The sequence below is a fragment of the Musa acuminata genome, chromosome BXJ2-4, assembly GCF_036884655.1.
Source record: "Musa acuminata AAA Group cultivar baxijiao chromosome BXJ2-4, Cavendish_Baxijiao_AAA, whole genome shotgun sequence".
In the NCBI taxonomy this organism is placed as follows: domain Eukaryota; kingdom Viridiplantae; phylum Streptophyta; class Magnoliopsida; order Zingiberales; family Musaceae; genus Musa; species Musa acuminata.
The window spans coordinates 1,410,936-1,432,095 of record NC_088341.1 but is presented as its reverse complement, the minus strand read 5'-3'; the positions used below and the strand labels follow the sequence as shown (position 1 = coordinate 1,432,095).

Sequence of the window (21,160 nt, the reverse complement as noted above, 5' to 3'; positions counted from 1 at the left end):
ATATATTCATATTAGCTTGATATTGTTTCATATATACATATGTATATTATTGTAATTTCACATGTGCTTATGATATATCCTACCTTCTTAATAAGAATGTCCTTATTATACTCTAGTATTTGTGTGATAATATGAATAAAAAATAAAAAGGAGTTATATGTAGATTTTGTGATGCCCTTGTCGCCCAAATGACTTTATCAAATGACTTTATCCAAACATGATAGACTAGTGGCCACCCAAGAATGAGTAGTATTGTACTATGTCATGATCTCATTTCATCCTTTATGTTTTTTTGGAATATACTTATGTGTTATTATTTGCTCTTATGATACGAATACATTGAATGAAATATCAAATATACCTCTTGAACTCATGACTTGCATTTGTTCTTAATATGCGCATATGGTGCTCTTTGCTCCATTACTATCATTAGATCAAGTATGATAATTCTTGAGCTCATGATTACATTATGATTTTGATTCGCTCTTATGTTGCTATACGTTGCTTTGATATCAATAAATCAAATGAAATCTCATATATGCCTCTTGATCTCATGCTTTTTATGATTTACTTATATATTGCTCTTTGCTCCTAAGTATGAATCATATATAAAATGATAAGTATGACTCTTGAATGCATGCTTTTCACCTTGATGCTTATCCCACATGATTTACTTTCTATACGTTATAAATATGGTAGTCACTTGTTGAGTTTTGTAGATTATATTATTGTTGTATAAAATTTTCAGGTTAGCTTATGTTATTGGTGATATATTTTTAGTGATTTAATAAGATATTATTGTAAACAACACTTTATTTGTAATGTTGTATAAAACTATAAGTTAGTGTGTGTTGTTGTAAAGGTTAAAAGATATAACGTATTTTAAAGTTTAGAATATTAAATGTGATGGCTTTATACTGATGTGTAGGTAAATAATTGGTTTTTATGATTATGATATTTTTATTAGATCTTGTGAGTCTACAAAGTGATTATTAATAATTTTGATTTGGCAATGAGTTTTATAGAGTTATCAAGTGATGTGTTGTATGATTATAGATCGTATAAATTTTATAGTATATATGTAAATAAGAATTGAATGCATTTGGTACCCTCAAATTTTATGTTATGGATGTTGAGTATAGATTTATGGGTAATTAAAAAATATTTTTGATTTAAGATAGATTCACGGGAAATGATATTAGGAGTTGTGACATATCATAATATATATTTTTTATACTCAAAGTCAAAACATACTCGAGCAAGCTATACGAGCTTAAAGGAGTTCTTAGTAAATGTGGGGTTCTTTTACTATTTTTCTTATTAATAATGCTCTTTGGTTGCTAGACTAGTCTTAAAATGGATGACTTGGATAATTTTGTAAGTCTCACTTTTTATTGTATTAGCAAGGATTGAAGTGTCGTAGCTATGCGGTATTTGAATGATGGGCATGCCAAAGGATGCAACCTCGTTGGACATGACAAGATTGATGTCTCACCAAAGAGCTAGTTATTGGTGATTTATGTCCGCATGGTAAAAAGTATTGAGATGGGCTTGTCCTGCGAAGCTGTTGCAGAGATCCTAAGAACTATTCTTGCATGGCTCCATTTGTCTTTTGGAATTTGGCCATGGATTAGTGCTTCTTGTTTCAGTATGAATTTGGCCATGGAATTTGTCTTTTGGAATTTGGCCATGTATCAAATATTAAAGTTTCTAAAAAAAAAAAAACTATATTAGAACTATAAAAATTGAAGGAGTTAGAGCCCCTTCCAAGAAGATAAAAAAGCGAGCACAATCATTCATCCGTAAAAATGAGTTATCACGTTTAAAATTTAAGAGAGAAAACAATTTCTACGATAGATAGAGCCCTGTGCTATATAGGCCCTCAAGATAAGTTCGAATTAGATTAATAAAGATAGATGAGATGAAATAAGAGAAGAATTCTTAAAAATATTTTAGAACTTTTAAAATAAAATTTAAAATTCTCTAAAAAGATTTTTTTTATTTAATACATAAAATAGCCACAGTCGTATATCCGTTTTTCCTTCTGTTTTTTAAAAATTAGTCCATAGGATAACAAATCTAATTATAATTTTCTTACATTGTGTTATAGCGTTTTTAATAATATTAAAAAAATACTATAACACAGTATAAAAACACTACATTGTTAAAAATATTATAGTAAAAAAAAATAAACATAATATTTTGTATAAATTTTATATATTGTTGAAAATATCATCACACAGAATAATGGATCGATCTATGGGGAAAAGAGTATTCCAGAGGAAAATGTTGAAAATGAGAGGGTGAATTCGTCCATTTAAATTGCCATTTGAAGCCTACTAAAATTTGGTATCTACGTGAACTAATAACTAAAGCGTTCAAGTCTCCTAAAATTTGTCTTGGAACCCAATGAAAACAATGTGTGTGATGATGAAAAGGATCTTTCAAGTTGGATCACTAATTCTCATTTCACTCGTTAGTCGTGGAGACTTCAATTCCTGCAATTCCATCGGATGATGAGAAGACCTTCCACCTCCATTGACTAATAATCTATATATATATATGTCACTTTCCAGCACACTCTGCAGATACTTTCGAGCACTCATTTTCACATGCAATCTCCTCTCTTGTAGCTGCTTAAATTTGATCTTTCCTTGTTTGGTGTTTAATTTAGGCCTCGACGAGAGTGGTCTTTGGTAGCTTGCAAGTTGGAGAACAGAAGATGAAGTGGGAGACACAGACATGGAGCTGCGCCCACCCACTTGTGTGTTCATGTAAAAAGGTCGATGGGGCTAAATGCAGTACACCATCTCCCAGAAGATCACATGTCCTACTAATGGCTCACAAGTATTATTGCCGACAAAAAGGAAGGTTTGAGGACATTGCCTTCATCTCCAGTCATAGGTAGGGAAGAGTGAGCATGCACCTCAATGATCTCATAATTCATCTTGATTCTTCTTTCAGGGAAGGAAAGATCGACTGTGTTGATGTTCTGGTCATCTTTTTCTGATAATTGGGTGGTATGCATTTTAGCCCAAGGATGGAGTCATAAACCAATTGCAAACACTAGCATTCATGGATGGAAGAAGGTTTTGTTTACCTGAGCACCACTGTTCGTTTGATGTTCCCTTCATTGTGTTTCCAGAGTGAGCATGTTAGATGTTTGTTTCCTTTTTGTCAAGCATGAATTCTTTCTCTGCAGCAGCAGCAGCATTCAAGTACATGAACTCATCAGAGCTTTAGGGTGGTGATAACAATTTGTAAATGACTCCGTTTAAATAGAGAAAGTTTAAATGTATCTGCTATCATTTCATGTCCACGGTAAACTAATTCCCAAGTCTTTTCTTGGCAAAGCACAGCCCAAACAAGCCAACATGAAACCATTATACTTAATGTAATGCCTTGCATGATGTCAAGGTTCACTTGATCCTATGCTTGAAACAACTAAAAGAGAGGCTTTTCTTTCCCTTCCCTTCTCAGGTGTACAGAGAAGCATCCATCTTTCATTCTATTATTTACAGCTGAGGTCCTAGAGGAAGCCTGCTCATCATCTGATGATAAATTGAGGCGGCATTCAGCACAGGCAGCTCTGAGTCTGGCATGGATTCTTCCTTGGGCTCTAATTTCGGCACCATTAATCCAGCTTCGGTCAGCTGGAGATGACTTAAATAAGGATGAAGCGGAGGAACAACCGGCATCTTCATTGCTGCTGCCATCGGACCCAATCCAGCTATGGCAAGGTTTGCCAGGCCCGGTTGTGCCATGGAAAAAGGGAAGCTGGATGGTTGTCCTAACTGCTCTCTTCCCGGGAAGCCAAATGTGCCGAGAGCTGCATGGCCATCAAACCTCACAAAGCCATCTTGGGTTGGCTCAGGCCTTTGCAGAAGGCCATTATGTTGTGGAGCTGCATTGGCCGTTGTATTTGACTGGGCAGAACTGGGTTGGCCACTGTTTCTTGCCACTGGCACATCGTGGTTATGCTTGCCCTCATAAGTGGTAATCACCGACTTGAGATCATGTGAGGCCCTCTCAATGTGCTTCCGTACTGTGCATCCTGGATTGGTGCACTTATAATAACTCCTGCACCCAGAAAGCGAGATTTCAGCTCCATCAGCGGTGGAAAAACAAATGGGATTTTTCTAGGAATTAGAGTTGCATTTGCAACCATAATTTGGACGATGACAGGAAATTATGATACCTGGGATTTGGGTTTCCTTTGACAACCTTCTGACCATACTTGCGCCAACGATACCCATCATCGAGAATGTCAACCTCACTGGTAGTCTGAACCACCACTCTTGGTTCGCGAACTGCCCTTGAAGCTGCACTCATTTCAATAGCAGAAGCTTCTAGCTTTCTGGATCAGAACAGATGAAAACAAACAACCAATTATTACGATCCTCATAAATTTACAGGTGACAAAGTCAGGTCATCAGATGTTTTTCTTGCTCAAATAAACTACTGGAAGTCGACAGTAAGGTAGCACCAAGAAAATAACCTTCTTTTTGACTCTGTTTCATCTCCTTCACCATCACAACCAAGTGAGACACTGCCATGGGTTGCTCGATCATCCTCTTCTTCATCATTGGACATCGTTGATGAAACACCAATAGCTTCCGGGGATAAATGAGTGCCATCTTGGTTCTGTTGCAGGGAGTTAGAAGGGTCACACTGTTCAGCGGCAACAGGGGCTGATGAGGTTGCCTCCAGGCTATCTCCCCACCAATCTTGACCTCCATTCCCGCTGTGTAAGCTTCCCTTTACAGGCTTGCCATCAAAACTTGTTTGTGAGCCAGGCTGTTCAGAGCCATCAATCTGAGGGTCACCAAATTGGTGCAATAAACGGCGACTTGTGTGAGGTTTGGGGTGATTGTGGGCACCCTTATAGATTATCTCGGTGATGTGACCTTCATGAGATCGCTCTACCTTTTTCTTCACCTGACATTTTGGATTTGTGCATTTGTAATAGCTTCTTGGATATTCACTGCCCTTTACCTGTTTTTGGCCATATTTCCTCCAATTGTATCCATCCTCAGCTGGAGTGCCAACAGCTGCAGAAAGTTCTCCTCTTAGGTCTGCTTCCCCATCCTGCTGGGTATCGACAGTCGGAGCATAATCAGTTCCAACGATGGAGTCAGAGACTCTCTGGTTCAACATAATATTATCAGAGGTATCTTTTCTATCGGATGGGACAGAAAAGCCAGCCTGAAGGTGAAATTTTTGTTGAATCTGGAAGTTATTATTGTCAGCTTCTATGGTTCCTGTTTGCGTAGGTTTTCCAGATTGAATGGACACCTCAATGCCTGGCAACTCCTGCTGCTGAACAAAATCCAAAACCACCTTACAAACATTAGTGTATGGACTGCTAAATGTATATGTGAATAAGATACTGATAAACATATTTGTTAAAATACATATATCTTACGCTGAAGAGTTTGTGTGGTAAATTTATTTTGTCAATCTAACAAAGAGCCGAAAAAGTCACCATAAAGAAGATATGCATAACTATGCCAAGAAAAGGGCAACAAAAAATGTTTCAGTCATTTGGAAAACCAGGGTGCAAAAAGCTTTTGCATCAGAAGGTAGGTTCATAGAGACAGCAAGAATGATAATTCCTCCACCAAATATGGATAGAAAGCCTAAAAACTGTTTAATAAAGACAATAAAGCCTAAAATGATAATTCTCAAAGTGTCTCCTAAGCAGGAGAAGAACATTCAACATAACAGTTATTCACTAAAATAACAGTCCGGCCTTGACTATTTACCGTTACTATCTCCATTAGTTCTCAATCTGCCTAGTTGGATGCCAATGCAGGCTTAGAGGAAAAGATAGAATATGTTTCTTCATGTGTAATCAGGTAGATAAATGCTTCTTTCCAGCTATACATTTTCCTAACTACCATGCAAATATCATTAAGCAAGTTGGTCAGATCAATCAAGTTATTTTATTTACTAATAAGAGAATTTCCACAATTGACAAATTAGGGACGTAGTAGGCAATTCTAAAAGGGAACATAGCAGGTTGGGCAGCACCAATACACAATTTAATGATACAACTTGGGAGATTCTGTATAAAGGTTATTTCACAAACCTTTTATAGGTCACCAAATTGTTAAAATGTAATTTTATATATCAAACCCATATCTATATTGCTCTTGACCTAACATATTTGGCCACTGGAAGTTAAAAAATACAGAAATAGCAAAAAGAATTATAAATTATAAAAGCACATATTTCCATCGATTTGAGGCATTTAAACTGATCCTCATTGCAACAGAACTTATAAACTGATAAAGGAAACAAACAAAGCCTTGCAAGATGACTGCTATTTTCTTGGTGAAACGTGCCACCGTAACTTCCTTTGTGGTGTGTAAGTTGAGCCAGAATCCTACTGGTAGACAGAAAATAATACAAAACCGATTGTGTAGACTCCAAAATCAAAATCGATACAAATTGGCATGATTTACAATGCTCAAATGACTTACAAATGAAGTCTATGTTCTTTGAAGATTTTGAACATATGATTCAAGTAGGTGGAAAAATAAATACTATCTCAATGACATAGAACAAATTGTGATTTGATCAATAATTCAGGATCAGTATGATCAAAGCCTTCATCTTAGCAATAAGGTTCTAGATAATATCTGTGCATACAGTGATGAGTCATCAGAAAACTATAGCAGCAACAGAAGTTTGTCCAGGCATCCACAACATTACCTTTTCTTCAGTGCTTGAGAGGTGTGAGTGTGATTCCAGAGGAGGCTTAAAGGAAAATGCTTCTGGAATGTCTTCAAATAGATCGTTGTCACTTTTAGTAGAAACTGCTGAAAGTGAGAGTGACATTGGGTTTGAATCAATATCTGCAAAATTGAACTTGCCTGTTGTTGGAGATGGTTGAGCCTAGAAAAATAACAACGAAAAGTCAGGTAACAAGAGACCCAGAGTTTCAGCCCTATATGTTAATGAACTGAATATGACAAGTAGAAAACTTTCAAATATAAAAATGGCCAAGTTTAAAATTCCCTAGGACCTCAATGCCAATATGCATTGAATTAACAGAAAAAATGGCAAAAGAACACCAAGAAACTGATACACAGCTCTCAAGACCTTTCTACTTATATTCATATATTTTTAAGCTCCACCGAATTGTTGACTAAATTGTATATTTTTCAACTTTTTTGTGTAAGCATGAAATAACTAGCAGCGGACTTGCATAAAATGTCTCCAACAGTGTGCACCATTGATTTACTGAAGTAGAAAATGCCATGCTTGTCCTTATCATTTTCCTAGCCCAAGTTAAAATGCGAACCCACCTGCTCCGATCGGATAATTTATCAGTCTGACTATGTATCACTAGCATTCTCAATGATGATGTAATATAAGCAATTAAGGAAAATTAATGCCGAATTGTAAATGAGCCTTTTACGTAACATATTGAATCAACACTTATTTCCTGTAACCTCACAGAAATTTCTTCTTCTTTTTTTTTTTTTTGCCAAAGAAGTTAAACACAAGGACCATGGGCAAATCCATATATGCTATCATTTTGTTTAAAGGTAACAAGTGCTCTGATTCATGAACAACAAAAATCCATGTGTTCTTTCACTACTTGGTTAAGAACCACGATGATGTTGGTGCATTCAACAAAGGATCAATGAACACAGTGACCCTGTAGAGGTTCTTCTCACTCTACAACAACTAACTATCGGCAAAGTTGTTGATATTATGTTGCAGTTCTTAATTTATATTCTCCATCTATCTGACTTCCTTAATGTGTTTATGTAGAAAACACGACAACTACTAAAAGAATGCAAGGTACAATATCTCACCAGACAATTAGCAAGAAAAACCGGGGACTCCAACAACATGGTGGGACTTAGACCAGGTGGAATAGTCAAATAAGGGGAACGTATTTCCGAGGATGAAACGATGGTGGCCGGTGGTATCCGAGCTGTATCAAGCTTCGGCACATTAAATCCTTTTCTGGCTGCCATCCTCTCAGCAAGACCTACAGCAGAGCATGATTTGGGGGCATCAAAAGGTTTTGGTTGCACTGAGGCATCATTTGAGAAGTCGTTTCCAGGCTCAGCTTCTTCTATTTTTGTGTTTATGCCCATTTTCTGGTTTTCACATGTCCAAGGAAACCCCACATTTCCATTCTCTGTCAAGAAATCTGAGAATGATTTCGATCCAAATTCTTCGTTTATAGAGTTCGAAAGAAAGGCTCTTGAGCTAGGATTTGGAGGTGGGCGGTCGTCGATCATGGCGTTGTTGTCATCTGTCTTAGCCATGATTAATTCAATTCTTCACTTGATTCAGCACAAATTCCTGCAGAATCTTAGTAGGCAAATAAAGGAGAAGATTATATTCAGATGAAGCTTATGAACAAACGCGGCTCGGAATTCCAATGTTCTAACAAGAGAAACAAAAATCAGAACCTACCTTCAACGCAACCTGACAACAAACTAATAGACCAGCGAGCGAAAGGGAAAGATGAGATTTTGAAGGATTCCCAATCACGCAATTGAAGAAAAATGACTTGGATTACTAAAAAGTTTCGATTTTTAGGCGATCACAGGTAACAAAATCAACAAAAAGCGACAAACTTCAGGACGAACGAAGACCCAGAATGTCCAAATGACCACATACATCTCCGGAATGAAGCTACCAAAAACCCGCAAAAATGAATCTTTGCAACAGAAACAAAACAGGAGGGAAGAATTACAAGCAAAAAGAACCAAGTAAAGGATGCAAGGCAAAAGTTACGGACCGAATCACACCACTTGGAAGGTGGGAGCAGGAACAGAGGCTTCGAAAACATCCAATGATTGGTCAGCTTCGAGCTCCGAGGCTGCAACACCAGGGAATGGACAGGGACAGGTGCTACAGGGGGAGGCAAGCATCAACGAGACATAAATCACACACATTTGTTGCTTCCTCGGGGAAATCCAAAAATTCTCCCAATAAATCTCCCTGCTTTCTCTCTAAAAAAGAGAGAAAGAGAGGGAGAGGGCGGTTTGACCGAGAAAAGGAGGAGGAAAAAGAGAGAGAGGAGAGAGAGCAAGAGGGAGACACGAGAACTAGGAAGGATTTGTTGGCATTGAAAGGTTAAAGAGAGCGCGCATTAAATGGAGAACAACTCTTCTTTTGTTTGTTCTCTTTCCCTTATTTATTCCACCTTTTCTGTTTTATATTCTTTGTATTCTTTTTCAGATTAACTCTCATCATTTCTATATTAACACATCACTCCACATTTCTCGACATATCCCTATGTCAATGCTCGATTCTTCACGTTTGATACATTGCAATTGTACATTGCCAAAATATTTAGTGCATTGATCGATCGTATCCCATTTCACAGTAGTTTATCTAAAGGATAAGAATCTTTGCATTTTGATTTGCTTGATCCCAACACCCTTGTGTTAGTTGTTGTTTGCATTTTTTTGTGGATGAAGATTTGATTTAATACCTCACGCAACTCTTTTAGGAATCAATATTTTTATTTTGTCGACAACTTTCAAAAATCTAAGTTTAATCGAAGAATTATTTAAATGAGAAACGGGAAGGAAAATGGATATATGAAAGACTTAAATGATCAAAATGCAATCTTGAAGTGCTTAATCAAACTCGGTTTATTGTTTGTTTAATGGAGGGTAAATAGAGGAGGGAGGGAGGGAGGGAGTGGAGGGTGAAGGAAAGCCGCATCTTATGGGAATGGTGGCATTGCCATGTGGAAAGATAGATTACAGTTTCTTTGTGTTGCTACCAATTGTCACCTCTTTTTTATTTCTATTATTGTTTGTCTTCTCTAATTGTTTAGCTAACGATAGCACAAATCATGGTTTTGCAAGAAATGAGGTTCCAAAGTGTCTTTTGCTTTGCCTGAGAAAAGATTATGCAGTTCCATTTTAGGTGGCAAGTGAAAGCTTAATTGGAGTGCACGACATGACAAAAGTGATTGTTGCCGAGTCCTTTTCATGGTGGAAGGAAGGGGCATTTCTTCTTCCAAGAGAATCCCCATATCTGAAGACTCTCTCCCCACAGCACTCCTTTTGGACTACAGCTTGAGCTCCACCCTTGACCATTGACGCTGTCGATGCACCTGTGTCACCCATCTCGGTAATGTTTCTCCAACATCAGGCTCTATAAAGTTTATAACGAGATAGAACAGTGTTTCGGTGAGAAGCTCTAATGATGAAGCATGGAAAAAGGGTTGTTTGGATTACAGTGCTCGTTTGGACGCAGTAAATTAGCTCGATTCTACTTAGCTGAGGAGAAAGAAGGAAAGGAAAGCAAGTAATTGTAATTGCTTTTCTCCCTCTGCTCGACCTCTCCACGAGCCACGTATTCAAACAGAGCCTCATGGTAGTCTTCTGGAGAGCAGTCTTTGCGCCGCAACTTCGACGATCACGGCGAGAAGGCTGCTGCTGCAAGTTCTCCTCTGCAAGCCAAATAGAAAGACTAGTAGACGCACTTGGATGAGTGAAGCTTGCAAGGAATAAGGAATGGTGGGGAAGTCTCTTTCCATTTGGAGTTGGATGAAGTGTGTTGGCAAAGAAAGATCGCAAGAGCAACGATAAAGACAGATCAATTTACAACTGATCAAAGAAAAGAATCACAAAGTCAACAATAAAGAAGAAACAAGAAATTCTTCAAGTGATATCGAAACCATTAATGCTTAATATTTCTAATTCCTTGATGATTAGTGTGCATTTCCAAGTGAAGTGTGTTCCAAACGAAAGTAGTTTGCAGGATAACATACGAGGGTTCAGAAAAGAAGAAAAATCAAAGGGAAACTGATGGTTGCAGGAGCCAAACATTACTTTTAACACAGATGAAGGAGCCTTAACTCTGACCGGCTTACCGATAATTTTGTCTCTCCTCTCGGGATAATCCACGTTTGTCTCGGGGCTTACTCCGAAATGATCAGGTCGAAGTTCCTAACGATTAATATCCCTTTGAAAAAATAAAATGAAATATAGCTAATTCCCCGATAAAACACACCGACATTTTTTCATATAAGTGGATGTAATTCACAGGCTTTTTTTTTTCCCAAAAAAAAACTTTTTACAATGAGAAAAGAAACCTGTCAAGTGTAAACCTCCAACATCAAAGTAACATAATGTAGGCCTTGTGTTGCTCTTCTACAGTCGATTAGACAATACTGGTAATCCAAATCGAAATGATAATGTTGGATTAAAGACTCAGGCAGATGGATAAAATTCAGTACAATAATTTCCAGATCCAGCACCAGATCTTATGAATTTTTTGTTTTTTCATCTTGATCATTCCAACTTTGCATTAGATAACAACAAGAATATCCAGATTCAGATTTTGGAGGTGATTGTGGCTTCTCACAACCATTTTTTCCAACTAGAGGTTCTTTTATCACCAGATAAAAATCTAGGAATATTAAGTAGGGAATTTACCCTAGTGAAACCATCTAAGGCTGACCATTCCTCCTCCTCAAGAACGGATATACAATGGGCAAGGCTCCTGGTAGATTGGGAATTTTCTGGCACAGTCATCACTTGGGGTCCCTCAGATACTGAAACAATCTCATTTGCACTGTGAAGAGCATAAGAGGGTTCCAATCCAGTAGTATCAACAGTGATCGATGATTTCAATTCACATGTTTCTTGTTCGCCTATAACTTCTTTATCAGTAAGACCCAACACCATTGGCTTTTTTGGCTCGGTCTGTTTCTTGTTCGAGTCGCAATTCTGAGATGCATCAGATGATATGTGTCCCAAGAATAGGCAGATGACAGCACAGTCATCGACCTTTGATGTAGGAAACTTAAGCTGCCATTCTCGCACTGCACAGTCGACAACAGCTCTGGCAGCACTGCTGCGAGTGGGTGCTGATACAACAATATCTACTACCTCCTTGTTAGAAAGAACATCCCAAACCTGCACAAAATTAATCCTCATGTTAGAAACTATATAATCTTCTAAATCAAGCTACCTTTTCATCAATGTAAATATCATGCAAGCAAAATGTTAATTGAAAATGACTAAATGAGAAAAGATTCATGACTGATGGTTAATATTTTACTAATTACGATATGGATCAGTATTGGTTACACAACAGAAGCATGCACTAGCAAAAACACAAAAGACCTGTGAAGAATGAATTAGATGGCTACTCTAGTGGGACCAATTGTAAAGAACAAATAGGAGAATTTTCACTAAATTGTAGACCGACAGCCTCACAATGCCAACAGCCAAACATATGAACAACAATGTCTTAAAGAAAAAGTATTTCATACAAGATTTGGGTCTAATACGAACAAAAAGTATGAGGTGCCATGCCTTTTCATATTTGGGTTTAATATTCTGATAACTTCATGCAGTATGAGGTGCCATGGAGCCAACTGGAACTCGAAACATGCCGTGCCCAACAGATGTCATGCCAACTGGTGCCAACATATGGCTATGTTAATCTTTACATTTAATAGCCGGCACAGGGACATGCCAGTCAGCATGGCACATGATCATACTGTACCAAATAAGTATCAGCATGCCTTCATACCAAAACATGGCAATCCTTATGCAGCACAAATAACAATGCCAATGGAAAATACCTTCTGACAGATAGTCTACTGAAGAATATTTTCTATATTCAAAAGGACTGCGTAAAGGATAGTTTTGCAAGAGTGATGATGATGTCCAATGAGAGGGATAAAGACAACTGCAAAATAAGTTTATGATGCAACCACAGAATACAGATGCCAATTGGGCTACACTAATCTGGTTTTCATAATTCTAAGATAATAAAATATTACAGAAAGATTTTTCACACATATCTATCAATCTAGATAGTACTTGATCTAAAACTAACATTTTAATTTTGCAACAGTATTTAGCAAAGGAAATTACACAATGACAGGAAAAGAAAAATACCCCATCGGTGGCAAGAACTATAAACTCATCTTTCTCAGTCAGATGGCGATATGAAATTTCTGGAACTGATATTAGACCATAATCTTTAAGACAGAAATCCCCAAAAGCCCTGGCCATAGCCAATCCAGGGGAATTGTTGTTTGGCAACCAAACACGTGCGACTTCTGGTTCATCTTGCAGTGCAAAAACTCTTCCCTTGCATTGCTGGATTCTGGCAGCTTCCCCTAGTGACAACATATTAAAGTTTAATCCCAGGTAGACCTAATAAGTTAAGGAGATTACTAAAGCTTGTCAACAATGAGAAGTGAACATCACTCATCAACGAAGAAATATAGACATAGAACTGTGAAATTGTAGACTTAAGACTTAAGAGTGAATTGTTTCACCTCTTAAAATAATTGATTAATTATGGCAAAGACCTGGATTATTATATAGATCAGTAACATAAGCCCTACGTAAAATGAAAACACTCCGATAGAAGCAAAGTGAATGCTCTATTCTATCAATATTTTATGCCAACAGTGCTTTCGATAAAAGTTATAGTTACTAGGAAGATTGGGCTTCAGGTCAACGGTCAACTGTGTAGCAATTAAATTATTGTCCTCGTCTCGTGTTCCCATTATCGCTCTTGAGTCACCAATGTTTCCAATAACAAGGTCCTGTCCCTGTAGAAGAAAAGTCAAACTTAATGGCCACCAAATAGATCGAGACAAAACCAATTTTAAGTTTTGGCAACTACTTAAAAGTTCACCAAAAAACTTATTGTTTTAAACTATCCGAAACTACATGCATTAGTAAATAATAATGATGACTAATTAAAAACTTCAAAAATTAGGAAGTCTAGAATCCCTAAACCAAGTCGACTTTGGAATTTCTTTTAAGCACCAGAAAGACAAGAATAATGTGAAGAAACAAAAACATTTTGCAACTCAACTATTACCTGCTTTACTATAGTAACTGCTGTAGTTCCACTACAAAAACAATCGATCATTGGATGAAACTTCAACTCTTTGTCCATCAATCTAAATGCCTTCAGGAAAGATTGCTTCAGTGGAAGATACATCTCAGGCACTTTTTCATTCTCATCCACGTAGTCACTCCAATTATCATCTTTGCTAAAAGATGCCATTTCTTCAGAGTCCATGCTCCCAGAAATACTACCATTTAGATCAGGATTCTCGTGACTGTTAACTCTAACTCTCCATTGGGTGGACAACTTTAGAGGAAGAGAATCTCTGACTTTCTTAGCAACCATATGACCATATGGACCGTGACCATCAAACACCCCGCAGAAAATGGTGCCTTTTGTCAAAGAGAAATTCTACAAACACACATATCATTGTAATGTAATCAACAAGAAGTTCCAAATGGTAGCGTTTGCAATGAAGGCAATATGTATATACTGGTTGGTAAAAATGAAGGTTTTTCCATGTTATCTAAATGATTGTAATGAACATCATACATAAATAATATATGCAGGTGGAGTAACAAGGCAATAGCAACAAGGTAACAAGCATGTGTTATTGGAAAAGCAATAGCTATTACAATGACCAACAAGACAAACCCAGCAGCAAGAAACTTCTAATTTAGCTGCTGCACCTGCTTTGAGTCATCTCTCTTGCCTTTACCTAATCAGGTACTCATTCTAATAAAAGTAAGATTAAGCATAGATTCAATTGTTCATTTTGTCAAAGCTCAGTTTCCTCTCCCACGGCCTACTATTTTACAGAGTAATTCTCTAGGAAACAGATGCTTAAAAGGCCATTTATTTGCAATCGCATTTGACAATGTGAAGGCTTCAGCAATCAGATGGCCATGAACTCTGACATATTCTTTAAAGATGCCATGCAGCTATTGCAAAAATCTCATTAGTTAATAAATTTCTCCAGATTTCATGTGTCTTTGTAATAAGCATAAATAATTGATGCATTTGGGAAGATCAGAATATAGATTATCTCAACTCATTTGGATTACATATATTTAGGTATCTTCAATTTACTAGATTTTGGCACCAAAACACCCGCATGATTAGTTCACTACAGAATTGAGGATACAGACTTAGTTATTCTATTGACATATGTCATATATATTTTCATTTATATGAGAATTTAAATGAAGACAGTTTAATGCAGGGGTAGCTCCATGCTTAGGCAATCTTGTCTCTTTTGGTAAATATGCCAATATGGATGTATAGCAATACATATATGTTAGAGACAATATGTATGCCATGCTCTAACTTTCCTTCAAGACTGGAGTAAAAATAACAAATCAGAGTGCAGTTAATGAGTAACTACTATGCAAAAAGCAAATCTATCACAAACGAGCGCAGAGGCATGAAAACTAGAAGTCACGGGTAACTACAGAAAACTAGAAGTAAGCATAATTGTCAATGTGAAATTACATAATGTGCTAATTTTGGAAACTATTATTTAACTAAAATTTTTAAGCATTGATGATAGATAGTGCAATCTATAAGTGTAAGATTCTTAACTGTTCTGGCCTCTTTCTTATATTTCAGAAATGGGCTTCTTTATGTTTTTATTCTAGTAATAATTACAAATTAGAGCAGCAAAAAGAACCTCGATATTAACTTATAGAATTACTAGATTAAGAAAAAAAAAATCCCAAGGGAACATTGGATATTTACCAAAGAATTTGTGAAAAAGAAATAAGACACAGGGAAGAAACATTGAAGGACACCAGGGAAACAGATACATCACCATGCAAGATATTGCTGTATATTGCAAATCGTCAGAAACTAATAGCCTTCCAATTACGAGTGGAATCACCAACCACAAATTCCACAAAAAATCAAGATTTAAGAAGCAAAATATCACGAACTTCCCCCAAAATCAGTCAAACAGAAGCCAATTATCAAAAGTAGATTTTTTTTTTTTTTTGAGTAAAACACGCTACATAATGCTTCCATTCCAAGAAAAAAAATCATACTGAAAGGAAAAGACTGAGTTTAATTGGACAAACAATATGCAACAAGAAGAGCAAAATAGACAGAGCATCAATTCATCACCACTACGCATAAAGACACATTCTTGCGAACGAAACCACGTAGTATTGCCAACGAAAACCATCATTTGTCGCCATAAAAGCGAACAAGAGCCGACAAGCAGATAGATACCTCCCACACGATCATTGCATCCTGGTTAGTCCCCTTCCGTCCCTGCTGCGTGTACAGGCAAGCGACCTCGCTGGCGTCATTCAAGAACATCCGGCCCGGCATGCGGCGGAGCTCATCCTCCACGGCCTCGCAGCCGCCGTCGGCCGTTTCCCGCCGCCGCCCGCCGCTACCTGCCCCCCGTCTGCCTCTCTTCTGCTTCTCCTTCCTTACCTTCTTCCTCCCCCTCCAGCTCTTGGAGCCGAGACGAGGGAGGGCCGAGGAGGAGCCTCCGTAGCCTGAGCCCACCGTCGGAGTTCCCTCCACCGTCACCGGCGACGGGGATGCGGAGAGGCACGAGCCCATCAAGTATCCCCGAGAGCAAAAGAAAGACTCGTTTTGGTGCCACTAAGAGCGTCATGTTATGTAAGCGACCGGTTGGAGTTTATTACTTAGAAATCAAAGTATATATATATATATATATATATATATATATATATATATATATATATATATATATATATATATATATATATATATATACACGCACACACAATGGAAATAGAAGGTGTGATCTAAAAAATTTCAAGGGGATACTTAATAATCATTTTTTTTATTTTTTATTTCTTCAAGATTTCATTAATATAAATATCTTAAATTTATTGATTAATTAATTTTTGTCCTTATTCAGTGTAAGAAATAATTTCACACTGTTTTTTCTCTTTAAAAAAAGAGAGAAAATTCTAAGTAAATAGAGAAGGCCACAAATTCTTTTAGTTTTTTGTGCTCCGTATATAAAAAAAGAGTTGAGTAAGATAAATATACAGTAATCATCGTGGATTATAACTCAGTTCAAGTTTGTATTTGAACATTGTTGGATAGCATGCACAAATCATCCCAATTAATTTGCGTCGAAGGATTCGGAAGAGGATGACAAAGACATAGATGATGATGCGTGTCTTTTTGTTTGATTCCTTTTGATCCATCCTCTTGTTGTCTAGATAAAAGGTAGTGATGAGAAAAGCTGTAGCTTTGATTGCCCACACTGTTGTCAATGACAACGAAAGGAGAGCAAGCAATGTTTCGTTCTTCTTCTCTATCCACATTAATCAAAGCACTAAGTTTGGTAATCCATTACTACATTATCTAATTATGCATGAGATTAGGTAGCTCGATTTGGACCTATATCAAATTTTGGCTCCTCATGATAAGGTTGAGTCAACTATGGGTTGTTTATTATTTCATTAGGTATTAGTAATTGTTAGGATTGATCGAATCAAATATTCAAGATAAGGAATTCAAGTACGAAAAAAACTATATAAATTAAGATTTATTATCTTTTAAATATACTATGTATCTTAAGATTTTGATAATTAAGTCCTCATTAGGGCTCTTCTCTAACAGATCCAAAGTAAGTGAAAAAGATTCAGAATATGTGAGTGTATAATTTATTTAAGAAAGAAATTATTCTGTATGTTTTATTATTTGTTACATTGTGAAAATTTTAAATTTTTCTTGATTAAAGAAAATAATGTATAAAAATCAATCTTATGTTGATTGGTTTGAGTTTATGTGTTATTATTGATTATCTTGATTGTTCATTTGATATTAGTCTTCTACTAATTACAATTTAAGCTCATAAAATTAACAAGCAGTCCTTCAAAATTCCTTTGAAGTTGGAAAACATTCACAAGTTGAAGAAGAAAAAACAAAAAAGACTAGTAGTCCATTAAGCTGGCCAAGGAGCTAATTAACAAGCATCATAAACTATCAATTCTCAGCTCTTGACCTCACAAATTACTTAAGTTTGGCATTGTCATCCTGTACTTAATGCTTGCTTGTTTTGGTTCTTCACCAGAACAAAGAAAACATACTCCATCCAGAGACTCCAAAAGAAAAGTTAGCTCATGCTGCTACTGCTTGTGCCTAAAGAAGTCACAGTTGCAGAGAGTAAAAACAAGAAGAAGATAACAGCAGGTAGCATTTATGAATGACCTACCATGCTCTGCATTTAATTTGAGTACCTACTGCAGAACTTGTCATAGGTATGGTTACTGCATGCAACAGCATAACATTTCTTCCTCTCTTCTTTTCCTTTTGGAAGTGAAACATGAGCTTTCTAATTCTCATAAATTAGGGTCAAAAGTCGAAGCAGAAGTGTTATTTCAAACCATAATAACAAGTATATTTTCTGCAGAGCATGTGGGTGGGGGATGGACTGACTTGATGTCTGTCCCTCCATTCAGGACAAGCTTCTCTGTCACATTCTTCCACAATGAGCAGAGGGGTCACTCAACCACAACAGCCTATTGTACCAATTCATTTATCACCATGGCCTAAGCACATGAAAGCATATGATTCATTTAAACCCCATCTAAAAGACTTGCTGAGTAGGAAGGCATTCTCAGTTTGATCAGCTATTAATGACAATATTAGTTCTTTCTAAGCAGTTTCAAGTCCCTAGCTTACTTCTAAATCATGGATTATTAACCACATTAATCTGCTGTCCATTTAATTTATTTGTTTATCAGTACATCAACCTACTTTTTCTCTAGAAAGTTACTGAATACATGGTCACCTCACATGACCAGTTTGCTTTTTATTTATTTCTTCCCCCCTTTCTCTTATTTCTATGTGAGAAAAGATAGGTGAAGCTACTAGAGATATGTCAAACAATAATGCCATGGCACACAACCAAGATATACTAATCTACATTATTCAAGTCATTTGAATACTCATGGTGACATGATCGAGCTTAAACCACTGCATCACAAGCCAAATCCGCAACATAACTACAAGTGAGTAACATGCAGAAAGTACAAATTCATTTTGTGCTTCCATATGTTTCTACAATTTATAATTGATTCCTTTTTTGTTTTCCTACATTCCTACTGGCTTTGATGGAAATTCTAAATGAATTTTTCATGGCTCTCAAAGGCAGGATCAATTTTGCAGTTGGACATGCCCACCATGTATTGGATCTAATATGCAGTAGTTGGAAAATCCCCACCACACTTCAATATGGTGAGATAATTGTCACTCTCCATAGTTAAATACTTTTCTTCTTATGACTAGCTACCACTGTTGTGGACCATTTGGATTCAATTCTCTGCTTCAATATTTTTCTGTTGTCGGCTATTGAGGCACTAGGAAGAGCTAAGAGAAGGATATTTCTATGCCTTGGTCAAGATATCATATCTTTGTGGTAATTGTCATTGTGGTTAGGGGCTGAAACAAGGGTCATAGGCACAAGGAAACTTTGGTCAAACAAGCATAGAATTCAAGTTTTTCCATAGGCCTTAATTTCCCTTTTTTATTGTAACAATCCATGGAAATGAAAGTGATAATGGCCAAACAAAGGCCTGTGCATTTTTTTAGCTTATTTAGCAACCTGCACCACAGATTGGCACTCACAGCTTTTTCTGTCACTAACATACTGTTTGAGTACTTGATTGACTTCTGAAATACATATTAAATTTAAAGATTTGGCTTGTACCCTCTTTGTTAGCCTAGTGGGCAAGTTGAACTATCAAGAGAGTAGTTTATTGTCACTAGACTTGGATAGCAACAAATGCATTGTATGGATTTTAGCAAGTTGAACTATCACAGAGAGGAGTTTATTGCCATTAGACTTGCATACCAACAAATGAATTGCATGAATTTTAGCAAGTACTGAACTGTTCAAGCATCCAACAAGAGACCTCAAGAGATCTTAAAGAAAAAGTTTTTTTCTGAAAAGAAACTTCTACTTCATTTTTCAATCTAAAAAGGTTGATTACTGTCTTCTGTGCTTGGAAATCCCCTGGTGATTCTGAGGATTTGCATATTAGCAATGATGATGATGATGAATGCTTGATTTTATACTGAAAACTCCAAATGAGTTCATGAAGAAAAGTGACTAATTAGACATTGTTAAGACACTTGGATATGTATCATATAAGATAGAGGCTATCTCTCTGCCATCAGAGACATAAATACTCTATGCCTCCCATGAGAACAGAGCTTGTGAATTTTCAGACCTCAATGAGGCATCAAGTCTTGAATGAGGACTCTTGTGTTCTCATTCAATGATGTTATTGCCCACCATCCTTTTGCCTTTAACTTAAATGAGCTACCAACCTCACTCCCACCAAGCCACCTCTTTCAGTCTTCTGGACTTGAGACCTGCAAGTTAACCAACTCAATCAGAGTGCCTTTAGCAAAGAATGAGATAAGACCACTGAGAATGCCAAAGTAATTGGTCATTGTTCATCATGTAACATAATTATATGGTCATCTCAATGAATAACACAAACACAAACACACACAATCTCAGTTGTCATGGGAATTGAAGATCTAACTTGAACAAGATTGTATCTTGTTTTGCCCAATTGCAATACAACAATGGGTGAGACCACATGAGTCATGCTTATCATGATTTGACACAAGAGCTCAAAGCAGGTGATTGTTTGGGTTAGCATCTGATTGGAAGGCAATGTGCCATATATTATTTAATTATGAGCAATTACAACTCAACAATGGATTTCTCTATCTAGGAGGCTTTTGAATCAGCATAAGCATAAATCCTTTATACTGAACATTACTTGGAAACATCTAAGGGAAGTGGATAGTCATAAAGGATGAAATAATAACAAGCTTATAAGACATCATAACAAGAATTCGAATTCTGAGATTTATAATTTATATAATAACATACTAATCGATTGAATGTCTCAATAGAGATTCTCACAACAGGCCTAATTGGTTGGGTGTGTGTGCATTATATTTTTGAAATTTTGTTAATAGGTCAATGTGGGCTCTATCATTATTGGTTCATCCCCAATAGTTTGAAAAATAATGAGCCCTAAATTTTTGAATGATCTTATTCCAAATTGAGCCTGCAAAACATATAACTAGTGTGAATGAGTCTCCTACCTAGCCAAAATACAAGTATTAAAAGAAGAATTATTTATAATTATTTATCATTTTTTGGAAATCCAACAAATATATTTTTTGAAATAATGAACTATTTCTACTTTAGAAGTTTAGAATAAAACCTCAACTAATTAATGATTCAGTTCATCATATATTCATTTGACAGATTCATTAATTAAGTTATTTATTAAAAAAAGTTATGTCTGATTCAAAATTGTCCAATTATTGA

At 36.6% G+C, this 21,160-nt stretch overlaps 2 protein-coding genes across 5 annotated transcripts; both read right to left on the bottom strand.

The window, feature by feature from the left end:
- Positions 1-3,363: 3,363 nt before the first annotated feature.
- On the bottom strand, positions 3,364-9,079 carry LOC135609396 (probable WRKY transcription factor 2). Of its 4 annotated transcripts, none has more exons than XM_065102608.1 (6): positions 8,771-9,079; positions 7,830-8,337; positions 6,718-6,900; positions 4,499-5,319; positions 4,199-4,357; positions 3,364-4,080 (listed from the first exon to the last, which is right to left on the bottom strand). In XM_065102608.1, exons 2-6 carry the CDS (start codon positions 8,289-8,291, stop codon positions 3,516-3,518), a joined length of 2,190 nt encoding a protein of 729 aa, XP_064958680.1. In that variant the 5' UTR covers positions 8,292-8,337; positions 8,771-9,079; the 3' UTR covers positions 3,364-3,515. The 4 variants fall into 4 exon arrangements, with proteins under 4 accessions (XP_064958680.1, XP_064958682.1, XP_064958679.1 ...); XM_065102610.1 differs by having other exon boundaries at positions 4,499-5,316; positions 7,830-8,328; XM_065102607.1 differs by having other exon boundaries at positions 7,830-8,328; positions 8,771-8,908.
- A 1,944-nt stretch (positions 9,080-11,023) lies between these two features.
- On the bottom strand, positions 11,024-16,428 carry LOC135609395 (probable protein phosphatase 2C 66). Its single transcript, XM_065102606.1, has 5 exons — positions 16,042-16,428; positions 13,846-14,226; positions 13,453-13,570; positions 12,906-13,129; positions 11,024-11,912 (listed from the first exon to the last, which is right to left on the bottom strand). Exons 1-5 carry the CDS (start codon positions 16,381-16,383, stop codon positions 11,355-11,357), a joined length of 1,623 nt encoding a protein of 540 aa, XP_064958678.1. The 5' UTR covers positions 16,384-16,428; the 3' UTR covers positions 11,024-11,354.
- Positions 16,429-21,160: the final 4,732 nt, after the last annotated feature.